The sequence below is a fragment of the Myzus persicae genome, unplaced genomic scaffold (assembly GCF_001856785.1).
Source record: "Myzus persicae strain clone G006 unplaced genomic scaffold, MPER_G0061.0, whole genome shotgun sequence".
NCBI classification, from domain to species: domain Eukaryota; kingdom Metazoa; phylum Arthropoda; class Insecta; order Hemiptera; family Aphididae; genus Myzus; species Myzus persicae.
Window position 1 is genome coordinate 8,240 of NW_019104475.1, and position 23,174 is coordinate 31,413.

At 28.3% G+C, this 23,174-nt stretch overlaps 1 protein-coding gene across 2 annotated transcripts in view; it reads left to right on the forward strand.

Moving 5' to 3' along the window:
* Nucleotides 1-1,183: 1,183 nt before the first annotated feature.
* LOC111042415 (CD151 antigen) overlaps nucleotides 1,184-23,174 on the forward strand; it is a 39,287-nt gene continuing 17,296 nt past the window's right edge. Inside the window, exon 1 of one of the 2 annotated variants that reach the window (XM_022327007.1) lies at nucleotides 1,184-1,337. In XM_022327007.1, coding sequence (XP_022182699.1) covers nucleotides 1,221-1,337 — 117 coding nt within the window. In that variant the 5' untranslated portion in view covers nucleotides 1,184-1,220. Of the gene's footprint in view, nucleotides 1,338-3,674; nucleotides 3,882-23,174 lie in introns of those variants that run through there. The other variant, XM_022327008.1, reaches the window with a different exon arrangement.

Genomic DNA, 23,174 nt, shown 5'->3' on the forward strand with positions numbered 1-23,174 from the left:
TTCAATCCTTAGCTATAAAAATGCATTATCTTATTAATAGTCTTTAATTTCAAAATCCAATTTTGATTGTTGAGATTTTGATGATTTTGTACTTTGAATGATTATAAAAAATTGTTGAAAATATATTTTAATATTTCTAAGCTGTTATTATAATAACTTATACGGTCCTTGAATTATATTTTCAAGTTTTCGACCAAGGGAAAAATTATTTATCGATAATAATTTAAAAAAATTGAAAAATATCAAAAATGTATCATGCCTATAAACTGCTAAATAACAGATCAAAATATTTTGAAAAATGTATCGTTTATAAAAAATTGATAAAATGTTAAGGTATAATATATGGTTTTGAGTTACACCAAAAAAAACTAAATTGATTTTGTCAAAAGCTGATTTGCGTTTTTCTTTAATTGTCTTTTAGTTTTTCTCGACGCTTCTGAAAATTAGTGTGACTTTTTAATTTTGACCTCCCGAATGCACCAACTAATTTCACTTTTCTACCAGAAATGATAGTGAAGTTAAAAATCAGAATCATTATTTCGACTACCTACTAATTTTTAGTACACAAACACAAAAAAAAAATAAAGCACACATCATTGAAAAATCAATACATTCATCGCTCCGCTCAGAGTATAAAATGTGGAGCACAGCCCCTTATCGCCTAATACTAGTAATCAACATAATATTACAAATAATTAACTGTTTACATTCAAAATTTATATGTATAAAACAAATGCTGTAGCCAGTAGCTGGCAAATACACATAGTTGTCCATAAAAAAATTGCCTACAAGGTTGATTATAAATATATCTATCAATTATCAAATTATTATTTAGTTACAAATAAAATATAAAATATAAATATAAATTAATATATATTTTAAACTTATTTAAAGTTATATAGGTAGTTTGATGTATAAGAAAAAAATGCATATGTAGATAGGTACTAGATAGGTACTTCAGTACTTGATGTAGGTATTGTTTAGTCTAGTTCATGTAACAAAATAATTACAATAGATTTAAATGATACAAAATATTACAATATTGTTAGTAAAAAGAAAGTTACATTTTTAATCACTTATAATTTATACAAATATTAAACTATTTCAACTATTTTAAACATAGGATAATAATATATTATAATGACCGTAAAGATAATATCGTAATTATTCGTAAAAACTTTAGAGTACTTTAGAGGGAAGTCGGGCTATTGGATGGTAATATGAGTGCAAAAGGAGAAAAAGAAAAAAACGTCGAAAACACCCTGAAATTGGAGATCGAAGAGCAACCGGAAGAAAACAATAATGAAGTAAAGGTTTCCGATGACGATGAACGTTGTGTAAGTACAATAAATAAATCCTCACATCATTTTTATAGTCCACTTATTTGCTCATTCTTATACAATATCAAAAATACCAATTGATCATAATCTTTAAATACTAAATACTATATACTATGTCAATTAGTTATTTGCCTATTTATTTGTTTAATTATTAATTATCACGTTTATTAATTTTAGTAACCACAATTAATGTCATTATGATGTATATACTATATAATTTAGTCACTTACTATCGAAATTTCTCAGCTGAAGTCGACAGATCAGAAAGTGAAATCTTAACATTACTGTTTTTTGAAAAATTATTGGATTCGAGTATAAAATACCTACAGGTATCAAAGCCAGGTCAAAATAAATAAGTACTTATAAGTTATAATTTATAAATTATTATATTAGGCAATAGGCATGTCGTGTACAATTAAATACTTGCGAAGCACCGTATAATATTGATGCTCAAAAGTTACGATCATCTTCAACAATTCAACTAGGTAGGTAGTCCATTATCCGTATAATAACACGATACGGTTTTGTAGACTTGTATAGAATTAATGGCTAATAAGTAATAATACAGTTAGTTCATATTATGTGCGGTAACGTATACCAATACTCCGCAATACACATGGTAAAATGCACGGTTAAGTATTATAAGTTATAAAGTATTATATTAATTATATTGTGAACACAACTTCACGAAACGATACCTACAGCCAGGACCGGATTTAGACTTTCGGATGCCCGGGGCAAATCTTTTTTTATGCTCCTAGCAGTAAAATTATTTAAAACCCAATGTCTAAGTAGTTAAGGAAAATAAATGTTGACAACATGTACTTATAAAGTTATAACTATGTAGGTACTTAAAACGTGTTTATTTCAAGTTGAAAGTACCACTGTAGTTCATGTATCTCAAATTCAAAAATTAATTTAAAGAAAGCAATAATATTAAAATAATTATAAAAATAAATAATCTCATTATTTTTCAAGTCTTAAATTTTTTTATAGTATTCTAGCTTTCTGTTTCTTCCCCCCCCCCTCCCCCCAAACATCTGTTGACTGGAGAAACTAAAGCCTCCGTTTAATCCAGCCCTGCCTACAACGGAGTTGTGAATAATCAACGAATAATATATTATTCTATACAGTATAAATAACTAGCCATCGTTTACAGTATTAAAAAATAGGCTTTATATTTATGTCATATTATTCTATATTTCTATTGGCAGGTAGTGATTATCAATGGTCCAACCTGGGGGGTTTCTCAGGTCCAAACACTCACTCCATTTGAGCCATGCTCTAATTGAGTATTCATATCGAGTGATAGTCTTATACGTGTTCGATATTTAATTAAAAACATTTAATAATAACAAAACTTAAAGTTATACTGCATACAAAATAAAGGTACTATGGATCATCCGTATCACCAAACTGGTGATTATAACCAATTGTGATTCTGGTAGTTGGTACGAGGTGCTTATAAATTATAATAATACTTAAATATAGCCTCATAGATTATGAATATCATTTAATGATACATAGGTACCATTTCCTAGTTTATTATTAGGTTAGGTAAAAACATAATATGTATCCTTTTATTTAATTTTTGACTGGCAATTTTAAATGCATTTATGGCTATTAGCTTGTTTTCGAATTTTGTAATTTAAAATATAAAATCACAATTAATGTGCACCTATTTCAAATATAATTTTATACTTTTTTCTAAACATACTTTATACTTTTTACTATTAAAAATATAACATATGGCCATTTCTTTAATACCTACAGCATGTTATATCTATGGTTTAAATGCGCTACAACTTGAAAAAATTGTGTTTGTGACTATTATTTATTTATATGTATTATGTATTGTAATACAATTATAGTGCAGTAGTATATTATTTTGTGTCTGGCCCCCTATTTTTCCGTTTTTAGATCTACTACTGAATGTTTTTGTAAATATTATAGTATTAACTATAAATAAAAGAACCCATGTTTCACTATCCGAATAATAATAAATTATCGGGTCATACTTGTAGATAAAGATTACAGAGAATAAATTTGCAGTACCTTCGAGACGTTGATAGGTAAAAAAAAATACTTATTGAAGGGTTACATGGAACTATTATGGGCTATGCTTTTAGATGTTTATCGTCTCCGATTACTTAATAGTATTGTAATAATTCCACAAAATCTAAAAATTGAATTTTTAACTGAAAATGAATTTCCATTTTTCGTTTGGCGACGGTCAGCTTTTCGAATATCCTTGTCGGCGGCGGTGACAGCGGTGTGAGACGGAGTGAAGGGGAGAGTGTGTGTGGCGACGGCGGAGGCGGCGAATGCCAGGTGTTCGCCTCAACTGACGACGCGCCAGTCGTCCATCCGACATGACCGCACGCGCGTTTTCTTGCGCTCGTCAAACCTTCGTCGTCATTTCGCTCTCGTTCAGCCACCGTCGCTTTTCGTGTTTTTCTTTGGTGCGCGCAGGATAATAAACCAACACCAAGAGACTTTCCGCATGCTGTAACATCACAAGGCGTTTTTTTTTCACACAAGGTATATACATCATATACATAGGTACATAACTGCATGAATTATATTTGTGTTAAAGCAAAGTAAAACTTTTAACTTAACTATAGGTACTTAGTTTGTCTAATGAATTAAAAAACTTGTTTAGGATAAGTCTTGCCCTCAATAACTTAGGTTTTCCCGATCATATTTTTAAAAAAAAATTCAATTACAATTTTAAATTAAAATCATAATTAGAATAATATAATTTAAATGCGTCTATATATCTTGTACACGTAAAGATTTTTAAGATTTTTTTAAAGTAGATACACAGCTGCAATAGGTCTTTTCGAGTAGGTGTTTCTATACTACAGAAATCAACGTCAATGGTTAGGTTCCATAATGTCCAATAGTTCTATAATACTAGCATCGATTAGTAGCGATATAGAATTAGCTTACCAGCGGTCCAGAGGTCCATTTACTCGGGCATTAAAGACCTGTAGAGCGCACCCATATTCTTAGCTAAGTATTGACCTTAATTTAATACGTATTATATGTATGTGTTCTGAAATAACTTGTGTCTTTGGTTTATATACACATTTGACTGTTATGATTCTCAGTATAGCCTATTATATATGTATATTATAATATTAAATAAGCTTGAAAACAATTTAGAACATTTAATATTTTAGTAATTTTTTTTTTCTTATCCACTTCACATAATATGCTTATTGAGCTATTCTGTACAAATTTTATATCTCACATAAAAAACAAAAAATAATAATATTATATAAAACAAACACAAATAGGTAGTATTGCAATTATTTTTGATTTGTATATCTGCTGAAGATATGCAAACTTTGTATAATAGGTGTACTTGTTTGTATATACTATATTGTATAATGCACATTTTATTAAATATTTTTTAACTTATTCATATAGGCGCCTATTTGATTGTCTTGAAAAAACTATTTAACAATAACGTAAATTATGTTAGCGATGAAATATCAAACAAATAACAATAGTATATAAATAAATTCACACGAACCATACAATATTCTGTAAGAAATATTTAACAATCAAATATCAAGTATGAGATATGAATTAATTAAAAATATACGTGTAGGTTTTCTCTAGAAATTCAATTGTTGTTAAATTACCTACACTTATAAATTATAATTATATTCTGTCATATCATAAATGCAAACAACTAATTTAATTCCATATGTAATATCCATATTATTAAAAATTGTATTTGAAAAAAAAAATGACAGTGTTATATACTAACCAACACTATCAACTATACAAATATTTGTGATTTGGTTATTATTTTTAACAATTTTTAATTGTCTACAATTTAACAAAAATAATTTTAGAAAAAAAGAATGTTCCAAGTCTAAAATATCGTGTATCTAGTTGTACCGAGTTCGTAGATTTTTTTATGATTATTATGATTATTTTATAAGCTTTCCGAAGTGTTTGAAAAATGTAATCCAGAAACTTTTTACAATCACCTAACTGGTTCTTAACTAGTTCTTTTCAAAATGTCTATTGAATGTGTTTCTTATAATTGTTTTTAAAGTGAATAACATAGAACAAACAAAAGTGCTGCAATTGTATCGGATTTTTTTTATGAATAACAGACTTATTTAATTTATAAAATTAAAATAGATATAATGACAATTTTAAATTTTAAATACAACTTCTTATTATTAGTATTAAATGCAAATGTATTTTTATCATAAAATCTATTCGTATACTTCAATAACTTCTATAAAATATAATTAAATATTGTTAAACCTTCGTAGTTATCACACCTTGTCAAGAAAAAACATTTTTTAATTTTAAAATAATATGTGTTACATAACTATTATGAAGTACCTACCTATGATTTAATGTTTCTTAATTCTTAAGAATTTATAAAATATATTTGGAATCATAATAATAATTCTTTTTATGACATTTAATTTGTTTGTTATAGGTAGAACAAGTATTTTATATACAAGCTAAAAGAAAATTATAATAACACATGCTAAATCGATGATCGATGATTAGATTGTTTTTAATTATAAGTACCTATTAAATTGTAAATTATTGCATTGAACACTAAAATTTGTCCATCTACACCATAACATTTGTAACGAGTACTTACAATTTATTTTAACGATCACTTTTACTTTTCATTAACATCTGATAACATGACATTGTAGGTAGGCTACACTTTATTACAATGCACGAGAGTATGAGACACACCTGGTGCTGTGTTTAAATGTCATATATTGTAATAATATTTATAACATGCATAGTTTTTAATACATGAATTCCTATACTTTTTTACCTGTTGGATAATCGTAGGTAGGTATAATAATTATTTTCATGATTATGTCTTATTCGTATTATCTACTCGTGTTTGCTTTACATAAAAATTATAATTCATTATAATTTGGATACGCAAGTATCATATACAAATTTAAAAATGATAAGTCTAATTGACAAATCAATTTAACATTATTTTGATACTACGATATAAATTAATTTTACAGTAATTGCTTATTTATTAATTTATTCAATATTGATGTCTTGAATGCCTATAACATTTAATTTACTTTGTATTTAAGAGGTTAATAATAAAATATTGTTTAATAACTCTAAAATCATAACCAATATAATGTATACCTACTTATTCAGTCTTTCATTCAAGAATAATAAAAAATAAAAAATATATATATAATACCTACCTATTATTTAATTAATATTTTACAAATATTGAAAAAATCAATAATGTAATTTTTACATGTTTTATAATATATTATACGTCTTAATTTAATAATAAGTTCACCGACGTTAGTAAAATACTATGTTCTGTAAAGATAATTACTTACTACAATGGTACAGACGTCTAATGTATTTTTATTAACGTTTATTATTTCTTTATACTTGTCATACCAGTGGCGTAGCCAGGATTTTTTTTCGAGGGGGGCTGATCAATTTTTTACACAGCGGTGGTTTAGTTTTTGATCGAATACCATAGACCGTTAAAATAATTTTTTAATTTTATTAACATTTTGGAGGGGGCTGCAGCCCCCTCAGCCTCCCCCCTGGCTACGCCACTGTGTCATACTAATAATTAATAAGTAATAATCTACTAAAGATTAGATTAGGTCAATAAACAATTACTTAACATTTAATGAATCAACAGTGAACCACTAAAAATCTCTTTCCGAGTTTCACCAAATATGATAACATTATTAAAATTAAGGTATCATTTGCTATTATAATAGTTATAGAGAACAATATTACTTTGTGCTTTGTCCGAAGCTTTTATTAATATTCTTATTTTTAAGTAAATTATTAGTTTTTTTTTATAAATTAGTTATTTATAATTATTAATAACTTTTCTAAAATGTAAACTATTAAAAAATAAAGCTTCTGACAAAACGCAGAGTTCCTAATACATCAACAATAGTTTAAACATTTAAACACTTATGAGTTATGCATTTTATATAATCACTCGTTGTGCATTTAAGGCTTTATAATATATAGGAAACTAAAATTAAACCAATGAATAAATAACATTTAGAAGGTGTGAATTTAGAATGTTTGATCTAGATTAAGAAATATTTAATTATGATATTTTCAAAAGTGAATTAATATAAGTCGTAATACGAAACATGTGTGGTACATTGTACATACAAATATACAGTTGTACATAATTATTATTATAATATTCAAAATTATAATTTATTCATGGAATTTTATTATTATTCTTAATCGTATAGGACATTACTATGTGAGTAGGTTATGTGTATAGCCGTGCATAACCTATGTATATGTTTAAGGTTCGCCGAACGTTTTGATAATATTATATGTTTACCTTGTCCTTTGGACCATGAAATATTTTCACTGTTTTATATATTAGTCATTAGAATATAAATCAGAATTGACCGCAGAAGCCAAAGACCTTCATCCTGCATGAAGTCTATACTTCGTAGAATAGTAGGCTAGTTAGTTATACTAATGTAAATGCACATTACACATAACGACAACGACATGACGCATAAAACATCACTCGTACGCATGAAAAGTGTAATATGGTGTCCACTTATAAAAACGTGCAGGGATAGAATAATCATTTATTGTATTCGGTTGCATAGTTCAGCGATGAGGGTATTTAAATGTTGCTTATACTCATTAAGTTATTACTGACTACTCGTGATACAGTGTAGTCGTAAGAGATAGTATAAATATTGAAAATTAATTTTCGCTGCCATTAATCAAGGCTAGGAAAGTCGTTCGATTATTCTAACGCGTTAAGTTGAGGTAAAATTAGAACATTATAGAATAATTAAAAACAGTTGAAACCTGGGGAAAATAAAATTATGTACGTGCTCTGTTTCAAAGTCAATATGTAAATAATTAACAATTATAAAGTAATTTTGATAAATTATATTAAACGCATGACGATTTACGATGCACGACGAAGAAATATTTTCAAATATTTTGCCTGCAAAATAAAAACCTATTTAATTAGTAAAAAAAGTACCTAACTAAGTATTTTGAAATCAAATAATTATTATTTTAAGTTAAAATTATAGAGAGGAAAAATTATTTGTTGTGTAACTCATAAACTTGTACAAACTTTTTATAAATTCAAATTTAACTTTTAAACTTTTTAATATCCAGTCTTAATATTTATTAATTATTATCACATGTTAATATTTACTTTATTATTTTGTGAATGTTTGAGATACAATTAAACATATTGATATTAATATTCGACGACATAGATCAAATGAAAACTCTAATTATTATTTATTAGTTGTTTATATATTATATTATATATACGTTATATACCTACATTAACTTGTTCAGTTATAAATGTTAAAAGATATTTTTTTGTATGTGTATTTAATAATTTAAATTATAACATATTTTTAAACGAATCGAAAATTTTAAAACCATGGTCAAAACCAAACAATGGTAAAACCATTGTCAATGTATCACTTTATTTTACTTAGATAATTACCTAAGTAAATTAAATTTAAGAATCCAGTATCAGTGATCCAACTATATAAATAATTAATATCCAATATCTAAAATGGCAATAGGGTAGAAACTTTCAGAACTCCTTTTTTTTCTAAGTGGATTTATAGGTTAGTAGATAGTTGCTAGTTCAGCTGTATTACTCCACTGCTAAGAAACTGGTAACCAATTTATGGCCAAAAGTACATTAATAATTATTATCGATACTAACAATAATGTTATCATTAACTTGCTTCCATATTTTTTAAATAAGGTTTGCATCAAGAAAATATAAATACAAGTAAGTAATCATTTCTAATTCAACACCTAATAAAATTACATATTTGTAAACGTGATTATTTAAATAATAATTATTCATTTTTGCGTCTACTTTTAGGTTCAATAAATTGACTAATTATTTTTGTTTTTTTAAGTATTGTAATAATATTAGCCATTAGGGTATATTTATTTATTACAAATATATGTATTATTCACAGATCAGTAATTATTTTTAAACGGCTTCCTTGTAAATGTTGTGTAATGTCAGTATAAAACACTAACAATTGGCAATAATTATATGTATTAAATAAAGCATATGTACCTATATCAACCATAAATTGTAAAATATGTCAAGTAAGACGCAGAAATAATAGTTTTCATAGTAATATTATATCTATGACAGCTTTTTTTACGAAAGTATTATTTGGTAAGTGTAAGTAGTAGGTACTGATTGACATGAAATACATTTTTTTCAGTGATGATTATTATTGTAGAACACGGTTGACATTAATACTTCAACAATACGTCCGATTGCACAGTCGTTCTAAAATTTTAATTTTCATGTATATGTACATACCTTCCAACCTACATTTTATACAATTTATCGGATATAAGTGATGTATATATGAAATTAGCTGTTTCATGAATTGGAAAACTGCGACTATTGCAAGTTATATAGAAGTAGGTAATAGAAATATTTCAATTATATTTTTACAAACATATTACGCTATATAATAAAAATCATTGAACTTTTTACATAGTACACATAATATATATAAGTACCGACCACAAACCGATGTTTTAGAAAAATACACTGTTTGTTGTGATTATATTTAAATTGAAAGCCTATAAGTAATAATATTATTCAATTGAATGTATAGTACATAGAAAAACCACTAAATACAGGATACTCTCGGTCGCTTTAATGCTGTCCACTTTTCGGAGTTGTCCGCGGTAAAAAGACTTTGGTTCGTAGACAGTTTGTAATTTGTTCCCGAAGAAGTCTAATATTTTGAGTAGGTACCTATCCGCTATTTTTAGTGGCAGGCGTTAGAGGATATTCCACTGTAGGTATATAATATATATGTATTATAATATTTTTCTCCACTTTATAATATATCTGTTAGTTAACTGGAATCAACAAAAATGCAATAATAAAGATTAAATAATTATATTAGCACATTTATGTATTCATTTTTCACCAAACAGTCAAAACAATTTACGAATAATATTCTCTAATATTTAGAAAAGATTTGCATGAACCATACAGTATTTCAACTTAGGCCTCGAAACGAAATTATTTATTACTTAGGTGCTTTTGAATTTTAAATAACGACTGAATAAGAAATACGAATGCATTCTTCGTACAAACGATGTCATTTACACAAATTCATACGCGTAAAGGAGTTAAGGACAAATAATTAGTGTCTGTATTGTTGGAAATGCGATTTCATATTTTGTATAATATTATAAATACGTATGTGTCAGGTTATTGCTATAAACCAAACCTCATGTTAAATTCGGTGATATGACCAACATTGTCTGTACCTATAATATTATTGTTTTCCAAAATATTTTTGATACTTTAACGGAAAGTATCTATTATAATTTTTTATATTTAAAAAAAACAATGCTTTGAACATGTAGGTATTTAAAATTATAATAATTTATCAGTTATCGTATTTGTACAGTCGCATATCCGACCTCTACACGAAGTATCCGAACACCGGAATTCTTGCGGATGAATCATTTCGTTTATCCGTTTTTTAAAAATAATTATGACTATAATCCGTGACGTATAGACGAGATAATTTTTTAATTTCCTAGAAATCCGTTGAAATGGTACCACGTACGTGGTAATACATATTATAAAGGTACATATATCACGAGTTAATAATACTTAGTATTTTCAATATCAAATTATGTTATTATGCACTGTGCTAAGTACCTAGGTACTCATAAGAAATATATTTGATAATTTTTTTCCAACCCTAGACATCATAGTATCCCCACCCGCCTACACAACCCTCTACTTACCTCCTGTTGACTCTCTAAGGCAGTAGATACGTTATTAGAAGCTCCATAACACATACTATATGTATATGACGTATCAATTAGAAATACCTACAACGAAAAGTAGGTACTAGAAATACTAATAATGTTATAAAGAAATTACAAGATATTAATTTTTTGAATGAAAATTGTACCCAATAATTATTTTTAAAAATGTGTTAAATTGTTAAAAACGTCACGTATACGTGATACGTCCTAATAAAAAAATGTCGATAAATACATATTATAAAAACTTGAAGCATTGTAAGAATACAATAACTAAAATAATATTTTCGGAAGTCTGTAATAATGGTTATTAAAAAAATAATTTTCAAGTGCATAATATTTTATTTCAGCGAATATTAAAATTTTTAGTGCATAAAATAAGTCCACGTTCTAGACTAATAAAGAGTAATATTATAAGATAATTTATTCAAAAGTAGAAATAAAATATTATTGACTGGAGGAAATATTCAGCATCTTAGTAAAAATTGGATACTAATTTTTAGAATTTGAAGACAACAACTGCAGCCGGTACCTTAGGTTGGTAGGTACTAAATAATACTTATAAGTTTATAACTTATACTTCATAGTTTAATTGTTTTATTATTAAGTGTTTATAAATTATAAATATAACTTGTATCTATATAAAATTGCTGCTGTACGACTCGAAGTATTACGTATGTCTGGAAGGGATTGTGTGAATCGTGTTAATTGTTAATCTGGCTTTCGTTAAATACCTATTGTTCTAGTGTTATTATTTATTTTTCGTCTATTTTATACGCTTCTCAGTTCTCTTTGGTCGTTGCTCACAAAACTGTGTGAGTTGGTATACAAGTGTCTGGTGAGCATCGGCCCATAGGTGTCCGTCGTCATTCGTCACTCGTCGTCGCCTCAGCAGAGAATCGAGATTTCGAAACGCATAGTCATCGTCTCTTAATAACATTTAGAGAGACTCGGCTGTCTTGACGTTTACCCGTATGGTTGTCTAATCTTTCGTTTCTATCACGTTTTATTGACGGCGGCCACTGTACGTAATATACATGGAAGGGGAAGAAAACGAACGTTTAACACTGTCGTTCGGTCATCTGAAGGTCTCCGAGATGACGTTTATAAGGTATACTTAATATATGTATACATTTAACCTGCCTATTATATTTTTTCATTTTTATTGGTCGGCGTTGTCCGCGGGCGGTTTAGTTTTTTCGATATCTACGGCAGATTGGCACGGCCGACGCCACCTTGAGCAATATATTTTGTACCTATGTATATAATATACAGTATAGGTACACTCGTGTACTATGTAGGTATATACTTTTTCGTATACCTTACAATTGAACCTAGTGGGTTTTTTTGCGACATGTCTAAGATTCGCGTATGATAATAACAATGATCATTTTATTATCATTAAAGCGATGAATAATATTATGGGACGTCATTATATTGTATTTTACATGGGTAAGTATATATGTATATAATATTATGTCAGTGCTAATGACGATTGTAATTCGTATTTTAATTAAATGATGGCTATATAGAGAGAGGTACTTCTATTCTCTACGGGACAACTAAAAATATTAAGTCCCTATACGGTTTAATGTATGAACGCGTATTTCAATCCGAACTATATAATAATTAAATTTTATACCTACAAAGGCGCGCATTGAACTATTTTACAGGTATATGGTCAAAAGTAATTTTAAGTCTTTAACAGCATTCGTGAACGATACTTTCGTTCGAGAATAGAAAAAGTATTAAGTAATTAGTACCTACCTACCTACTTATTATCTTAATTATGATATTTATATTTATTTGTATATTTGTATATTTCAGTAATTACTGAACAACAATGAGGTTAGCACTTAGCAGACTAATATACTGGTAGGTAGATTGTTAGCGATTTCTAGGGTGACCATACTTTAAAAGTACTTTTATAATCATTATGATCATGTAAGCTTATTTTTTTAAATTTCACTCAATCAATCAATACAAATCATACTAATCATATAGGTACACAAAACACCTATATCTATCGTCTACGTATAGATATTTTATAAGCACAATATGAATAAATAATAATAATAATATAATTACTAATCTATTAATATTAATATATCATTATAATATATCTAATTTACAACGGAAAATCAATCAATTTAAATGCATTAATAATATATTCACTTAATTATTATAATATACTGCGGGGCCTATACAAAGTAAATTGTAAGTTTAAATTTTAAATACGCACAGTAGGTACCTGCCTCCTATGTTATATAACTACGAATACACTTGCCGATAGTTAGAAAATAATATGTAAGCGATTTCGGCGGATAATTTTTTTGTTTTCGGAATATTGTAGGTACCTACTTCACAATGGATCTAAAACTGTCCACAGCCAATTCCCTTGCAGCTGTACAGTAACATAGATCCTTGGACCCGCTTCTGCTGCAGATATAGATCATAGATACAAACACGCATTATTGTATATAGGTAGGTATACAAATACACTATACACACTGCAGTTGATGACCAGCGAGACCCCGGAGTGTATTATGGTGGGGCGGAGGAGGGGGTGGGGGTTGACGAGGGGGTCTCGAGGAGTATACGCGGGGGCACAGGAGATCGACTTTCTCGCGCCGAATGTAATATAATAATGTAACACTGCACGTCGCGAAATGGAATTGCGGTCAAGGTCGTCACCGTCCACCATTGGATTTGGCTAGCGCGCGAGTTTCCCATACATAAAATATAATATAATGTATATGCGACACACACCGTAGGAACGTAATAATATGTATGAAATATTATGTATAATAGTTATTAATAATATACATTTTCCAATACCGATAACCTATAATACACTATTAGTGGCCATTTATTATACGTTATTATGTCCATTGTCCATGAAATAAAATATTTAGGTATTATTTTATTTAAATCCTTTAGATCGTGTACAAACACAAAACTCAATTTACCGTAAGGCACTAGGAACATTATGATTAATTAAGTGCAATTGTTCGGAATTCTGAGATATTAAAAATTTCAAAGTTTTATTTTAAATCCGTCATCCGTGATTCGAGTTTGAATTTATAATTAGGAATCCTATAGCCAGGTTGGTATATTAACAAAATTAAGAAAATCCAGAAAAGATTCCTTTTTTTGATCACTCATAATGAAAGTATGCAAAATATTGTTTTCTTAGTAAAGTGGATACTGTAGAAAAGAGTAACTAGCGATTAGCAAATAGACGCACAATGGCTGGGTTAATATATATATATATATAATATATTATATATATTATTATAAGCGCTTACATATCTACATGATATTATAAGCTTATCAATGCGAAATGGTTGACTGTCCAGAATTATTACGAAAAATTATGTTCCAAGTCTTTTTCTTTAAATTTAAAGTCTCCGACTTTCCATCAGACCTCTTAAATTCGCTTAATTATATGATAAATAATAAACAGTCCTACAAATCGTTAAAAACTTTGATTTTTTCCATGACTCCACATGATCACTATTAAATGTATTTTATTAAAAACAATCTCCTAATAATTAATGTTATATTGTGATCATAATATATTGTACTGTATTATGTAGTATGTATGTATTATGTAGTACACCTGTATTATAATGTATAGTGTATGCTCTATAATAATTGAAGGGTAACTTTCAAAATTTGTTATTTCCTAAAACATACATTATCAGGAATAACGTTTTTTAATTTAATCATCAAGTTACACCATTTTAATGTTAAACTAGTTATAAAATATGCTATATGTTATTAACATTTCTCGGGTAAGCCACTTTTGAACTTATCGTTTATATTAATTGCATTGTATATAAGTGTGTATGACGTTGTGGTGTTTCGTGTGCAGGTGATTTTGGTTGGAGTACCTACGACAGTACGATGGTAAAATGATAGGTAATGTGTGGTGTTTGACCGGAATCCCATTTTTATAATCACGTTATTTGTGTTTGAGTTAAAAATTTAAAAATTAATTTAATTAAAACTTATTAAACCGTAGTTATATTTAAATGAATTTCATCATAATTTAAAGTAAAAGTTAAAATTTTACATTTCATTTCTAACTGTTATTTGCGTATTACTGTGTACGTAATCTATCAACCTTAAATATATGATGCTACATTATGATTTGCTTTTTATTATTTTAACTTTAACATAACTTTTAACTTACCTGAGTTAAAAAAAAAAATTAGGATAACTATTAACTTTAATTTTTTAAAAATATTTTGTATCAACTTAACGCAACTCAATTAAAAAGTATCATTAACTCGCCCAGGCTTGCTTGTACTTTTCGTGTTGATTTAATAAGACACAGTACTTGTAACAATATAATGGCGGTCAGTCAATAATATGCGATGATCATTTACAAAAATGATTTTTGAAAAATTACGAATAGGAAAAAAAAACATTAATTGACGTTGGCACGAGCACTCACGATGCCCTGTACACCCTACACAATCCTAGTACGAATAGTACCTACCCCTAGTCAAATTTAATTAATTTTTCCCCTGTTTGACCTATGGCACAACTGAAGATATTCGCGTGACCATCGCCCAATATCACGCTGTTATCGAAATCCGCATGGGCAATAATAACACACGTAATATCATAACAAATATTTGTATTATGTTCGTGTTGGTAAACGTCACGATTCACGACCGACTAGCTGTATAATGTATATATTATATGTGTTCATGTACATCGGCACCGTATAATAATGTACTTATCGGTTTCGTCATCGTATATCGTGTAATATTATGATGATTGTTTCACCGCCGCTCAAATACAATATTATGTGCTGTGTTTTATAGGTAGGTAAGATTGTCGCTGTACATCTCGAAACTCGTCCTTGCAATCGAGACAAAAGTCCCGAAAAAGGTAACTGTAATCTATTATAATATACTTATATACCTATATTATATGGTTACGTCCGAGGAAACAAGATACATCTCAAATTTTCTCGAAAATAATGTTTTCATATTGAGAAGTTCAGAAACTCTTTTGTAAATAGTCGTTTCATAATCGTTATTAAATCAATCATTTTTATTGTTTCCTACCAAAAGTCATTTATTATTTATAAAAAAAAACCGATCATCATAATATGTTAGGTATTAAATTAAAATGTAATAACTTTTTTTATTTTTCTGAACAATTTGTGATTATGCGTGCATTTATAGACATATTATAACGATGGCTGCCACGAATTGCGTCCCGATATAAAAATTGAGATTAGTGACACACTAATTGTGTCCCGGTTTTTCCATACGATTATACTTATTGCGTTCCATGTTTGGTATCAGAATTATACCTATGATAATCTCAATCAATAATCGATAGGTAATGAGTAATGACTATAATATGGGTACTTTTGAAAGAAATGTACAAGTACGGTTATTACGTCTTTCAATAGCGTTTCGTAAACAATCGTGCGTTGCTCTGTAGTCTGTTTATATATATTTCTTAAAAGTTAAAATTTGAGTTTAATTGTGAGTGACGTTATGATTAATGAAAACAATAAAACATTAATTTTTATAAACGATTACAATTTTTTTTTACATAAATTATTGAAAAATGATGGTGAAGTGTTTCAAAAAAACATGTAAGTCATATACACTAAGTTAAATAATACAAATTAAATATTGGAACGTCATACTGAACATAATCATAAAATCGATTCTGTTGAAATATTAAACAGACAAAAATTAAACAATAATTTAAGACGTGAGGCAATAAACGATCTCTAATCTAAACTATTTCATAGGGAATATTGTCAAATGACGTATTAGCATTGACCAGTTATGGTTCAACTTTTATTCACAAAAATATGCATCTGTAATTCCCAAGCTGCCAAATAATATAATATAAGATTTACATAAGTCATTGAAAGAAAACCTCAAAAGTAATCAAGACCGAAAATGTTATTTGCTGATTTTGAAAAAGCAATTCTAATACTGCATTCGGCATTATTATTTGTCTGGCCATCGGTCGAATTAAAAGGGATACCGATTAATTTAGGCCAGAGTTGGCGGAGAAAACTTCAAGCTTTAGGTTTGAGTAATGAATATAAGCTAAATTCAGGAAAAAAACACTCATCAAAATTTGCTGTAGTTGTAAAATAAAAATAATAAGACTTGAAATATGTGAAAAACAACATTTTTTAAGGAAAAAAACAATTAAATGCGATGTCAACCAAATAACACGTTTTAATTACCTATATCAAAACTGTAACATTCAAATTTTTACCAATCTATAAATAATTATATAATAACATTTTGATATAATAATACAATAACCTAACCTTACTTTTATTATTTTTATTATTGAAATTAGTTTAATAAAGTAACAACTAAAATAATATTTTTGATGCACATAATTACGAGAAATAATTTTGAAAAACAAAATTTTTAACCTACCTTTAGCAATTTAATATTGGATGTTGTTATTGGCAGTCCTAAGTGCTAAGCCTGTATTAAACGGGAAAAAAAATAATGAGTTTACATCTGGCGCAATTAGTGTAGTTGTTAAATATTATCGGGAAGAAATTCATTTGCTGCGATAATGAGATATCATAAAATATAATATCTGTCTCGGCTAAACGGTCAGACCACCGTAGTATTATTAATATAAAGTGCGCGACTGATGGAATATAATCGGCGTGGCTAAGAGAAAAAACCCGTCTGAAATGAGCGGTTTTGAAAGTTTTTTGTCTATATATATATATATATTATTACGTTTAAAAAATAGAATCAATATAAATAGCGTATACATTTCACGCAAAATAACAATTAATTAGGTACCTAAGTATAATTATATTAGATGTACAGTAGGTACATTGTATATACTTTACTGCAAAAAACATCATGTGTAAAAGTAAAAAACTTTTATAGTTTACCTTTGTTTAAAGGCCGAGTTTACGTGTCGTGTTTTTCTTAAGTATATTTTAGTCTTAGGGTATAATATATTTTAATATTATTCATTATTGATCGTCCGTGCAGTGGAATGAACCCGACCCAAGGCTCTCGCCAAAATCCAAAACGTTTTTAAATTACGTGTACATATAGAAACGGTCAAAACTCAAGATACACGGTTTTACTTATTCATGTAATATTATGTGATTTCAAAATTACGATAATTAGTCGAGTACAATTTACAATACAATACAATACAGTATGTGTTATTGTTATATAATATTAAGTATTATTAAAATGCATATCAAATGATATACATGATATACCTATATCTAAATACGCATTTCACATGTCGAAAGCACACTCGTTTAACACGTAAACAAACTCTTATTGTGCAGCAAGTGTGTGAATTACAAACAATATGACATTACCTCCATATACCTACACAATATCATATTATACATGTATTTATGATATAAAAGAAAGTTAACGGTAACATACCTATATCATTATAAACAAATGTTTTTTAACTAGCACTTGAACGTGTTTTTATCTTCCCAGCGAAAATGTCGACATCATCATAATTATTATTCGTGTTTCGTGTGCAGTTTGTACTGGCCGAGCACTCCGACCCATATGAAACTAAACATAATTATACGCACTTACGTATTATATCACGGTGAACGGTGTGTCGGTGTACATACCATAGACCTATTAAGTATTAACTTTTGTTATTTAACATTTTTGGTAATAAGCCACTACAAGGCACAACTACACAAGCCCTAAGTCTAATCAGCGGATATCAGTCCTCCTCTATTATTATGGTAATATACGCGGAACGGTAAACCTCTAACAATAATTGCCGGGAATCTCGTCGAGTGTATAATAGGTAGGTAATAACAATATATTAACTATTAAGTCATCGAATGGCTGTGCGCCAAATATGTCACCGTCGGAGATGGCGAGAGAACGCGGTAACCGCAGTATTATTATGACGATAATATAATATTATTATACAACGAAAAAACAAATAACAATAAATAATTAAAAAGAAAAAAAAAAAAAATCATAACCGAAGGGCGAAGAAGTTACGCGTGTGATAACAACAAGATTTGTTTAATAATAGTTGTATACACAGGTGTAGAATAATAATAATAAATATAAAATGATAATAGCACAGATATAATATTGGTGCCCGTGCCGGTACTTCCATTGTGTAATAAAATTTAAAATGATAATGTTGGAAATAAAAATCTCAATTATAATTTTCGACGCTGTGAAATTGCCAACACGCTCATTGTTAACGGCCGATGGGATATTTTTCTTCCACGACGTAATATTTAATAATCGTGTAAAATCACCGCCCTCTGACCCCAAGACCACGTGCACTGTAGGTATGCAGATGTTTTCGTGACTGCGAATTATATAGTGTTAAACGTTATTAATTGCTATTATTAAAACAACGTAGACGAAAAAAAGCGACGACGGCTGTATGTCATTTTTATGCATTTCAAAATTCGAAAAAAAAACGGTGTAGGATGAAGATCATTATAATGAATAATGGTTAATAAATGATTTAATATCGCTTGTTTCGATTCCTAAGTAATAATTAGGTTTAATATTGGTTTCATTTAATACAAGAGGTTCTATAATATATTTATATATATATGTATGTATATAATAAATATGTTATTTAATATGTATAAAAATGACTACGTACTAGGTAAATAAAATTGTGGTATACCAATAGAATATTACAATATTGAGACGAACGAATACTACGTAATAATAGTTCATATAATTAGAGCATTAGCATTTTTGATTTGCATATATTTTCTTCGGGTTGATCAATGATGATTGATGATACGCTCAGTGATCTTATAAAATATTTTTCATAACAAGACGTTGTGCTTAGAAATGATCGGTATACTTATTTTCGTAACTATTTTCGTATATTTTGAAACTTTTGTTCATATGTTTTTCGAATTTTTTTATGAATAATTGTATATCATATTGTTGGGTATATTTTGGTTTATATTTGTCGACATAAATTTATAGCACCTACCTACCTTAATTTAATAAAAATGTCTAGTTTTTTCTTTATCTTAATCTTGAATAGAATACTATGGTAGTTACTACCTACCTACTCAATAATTTAAATACAAATTTTCATAAAAAAAATTGTTGGGTACAATAACTTTAAAATGTTCTGTTTCGAAATAAAAATGTAAGATAAATGTGGAAAATGAAATACATTAATTTTGTTAGTTTAGTTTTATTATTTATTTAGTAACGTTAAATAAAGGTAAGTCTCGTGATATTATACAGTCTAAAATGAGATACCATCGAGTGGACGTAGGATTTTTTCCAGGCTTTTGTAGGAAGAGTTCTATACCTACCCAGATCCTATACTTACCGCAATAGAACAATAAATAGTTATATAATACGTAAGCTACATTGCTTGTATTCAATATTATACCTATAGTACTTGTGAGTTGTCATAATTGTAACGAATTAAAATAAAACTATGACGCGCTGTGGTCGTCGTTGTGTTTTATGTCTAGACAATAATATCATAATATTATACACCATAATACCGTAACCTACCTAGGTATTCAAACTATATTATTATATTATGTGTATAGTACGTTGCGCACCACCGCGCGACACGGCCAAGACCTTCGAATTCCTTGGTTGCAGGATCGCTGATGCAGCAGCGGTGGTCGGTGTTAAGGCTATCGTACATTGGTATTAAACATATGGATGCGGCATTCACATCTTCACTAAACATACACTTAGACCTACATCGCCGAACGATAAATTATATACGTCACATTTAAACGAGAAAGAAAAGAGATGTAACGACGTTACGGTTAAGAACGTAATCATGCTAGTAAGTTGTATTGGCTCGCAGATTTGTAAACAATGCCTCATCCGCATAAGTTGTTAATATATGGTTATTAATACTATCATCGTAGAGGTATTATAATACAATTTGTTCGTCATAACTTATTCATATATACGAAAACAAAATAATATAATAACCGTGCTAAATTAAAATAAACAATAGTGCGATACTCAGTGGGCTGAATTTAATACGAATCCATTGAAAATGGTAAAGTAATCTTTCAGTATTAATTATTGATTTTATATTAGGTAAATTTAATCTTATCTTATTTATAAAGTTTAGATGTGGATAAATATAATAAATATGAAGAATTAAAATGTCATTATAAATATCATTATGAAGATATTTAATTATTAATTTTTACATTTTTTCCACCAGAACCTCGATAACATAATATGTATTATTTAAATAAATCGGAAAAAAAATTTTCCTTCTCCTAAATTTATCGATTACGTATCATACAAATCCATCTTGGGCTGTTTTTTCTCTTTGTCTATATTAATATTATGAAGCTATAATAATTGTTGCATTATGCTAAATGAAGAGTCGTAAAAATGTGAAATATTCGCAAAACAAATGTGAATGTAAAAAATGCGATACTTTATAATGGACTCATTTTGAATTGGATCAATAATTATTTGCTGTCCGATCACTACTTGTATTAGATTACCACACTCATGCATGCCGATCGCTGTTCGATGTTTATACGAACTGGTTTGCTTTTATATTTCCATTGTGAACTTTTTTTTCAATTGATACCCATACTATAAAGTATATGAACTACTTTAATACGCAAAATGTAGTTCATGTCATAAAACTGGTTCGCTAAAATGTCCACGTGAAACCAACCATTGAACTATATACATTATCTTGAACAAGAATTTGGATAGCTACAGCTTCTGACGTAATGCATTTGTTACTAGCTTCAAAATACGGTAACATTCACCTTACTCTTCAGTCTTCACGCGTTATTGAATTTATCATGTTAATGATTAAAATTAATATCAACGATATTTATGTACTTAGGGATAATCTTCATACGAAAAGTGAATAATAATATGTATAATAATAATATTATGGATTACATTGTGTAATTTCTTTGAAAATTAATTTAACAAGTGACCGATGAAATGTTTACGCCATTGTCTTTGGACAGGTACATAAAACTACTACAAGTGAGATCTAAAATGTCAATATCCATTTGTATCCGCTCATTTTTGGCCAACATCACGTTATTTTGTAAATTATTTATTTGTATTTTGGTGTATAATGTGGATAACCCAGGATACCAAATATAGTACGTAAAACGATTAACACCCGGAGTATAGAAATTTAAATCTAAAATTGTTATTGAAATATACAATGCGAGTTGCAAGAAAGATTAGGATAACTACAATGTGAACCATAATATTATATACAAAAATAAATTATATTTTATTTTAGAGTGTGATGAATCAACAAAGATGCGTATTATTTAATATTCAGATTAAAAGACAATTATTTTGCAAACAAGTGGGTGGAGTGACTTGAAATTGCCTGTCGTGGGAAGTGGGAACGATATCTAACCTACGAAAAAGTATTATTACGTGCTGTTCAGTCAGTTTTTGTGAGAGAGTATTATACATTAATACATTAATCCGATCGCTACAGCTTAGTGATGGGCAAACCAAGGCCAAGACCAAGACTATGGCAGTCTTGGTCCTGGTGTTACACTTCAAGTTTTGGTCTTGCTGCAAAACTCTTGCAATATTTAAAAAAAAATGATATCTCTATTTGTGATATGAGTTTGTAGAATTTGTTGATTGTTTATTATCTCTAAGATATAACTATATTAGTACAATATTTACATTTATATATATATAATTAAATACTGTTATTAGTATTATATTCAATGGAGAAAAGTATTTATGGCCTATAAAAATATTGCGGTTTATAAAGATACCGTATCACCCATATCGGTGACCGGTCACTAGTGTTTTTATTATTATTTTCGTTTGTGCTCACTGCTCGCACATCAATATATTTTGTGTCATATTCAGCAGCTAAAAATAATTCCATTAAGTTTCTGTATCGTTATTTGTTACAAAACCTTTATAGTGGTATCCAATTATTTCTTATCTTGTTTTCAATAATTCAATA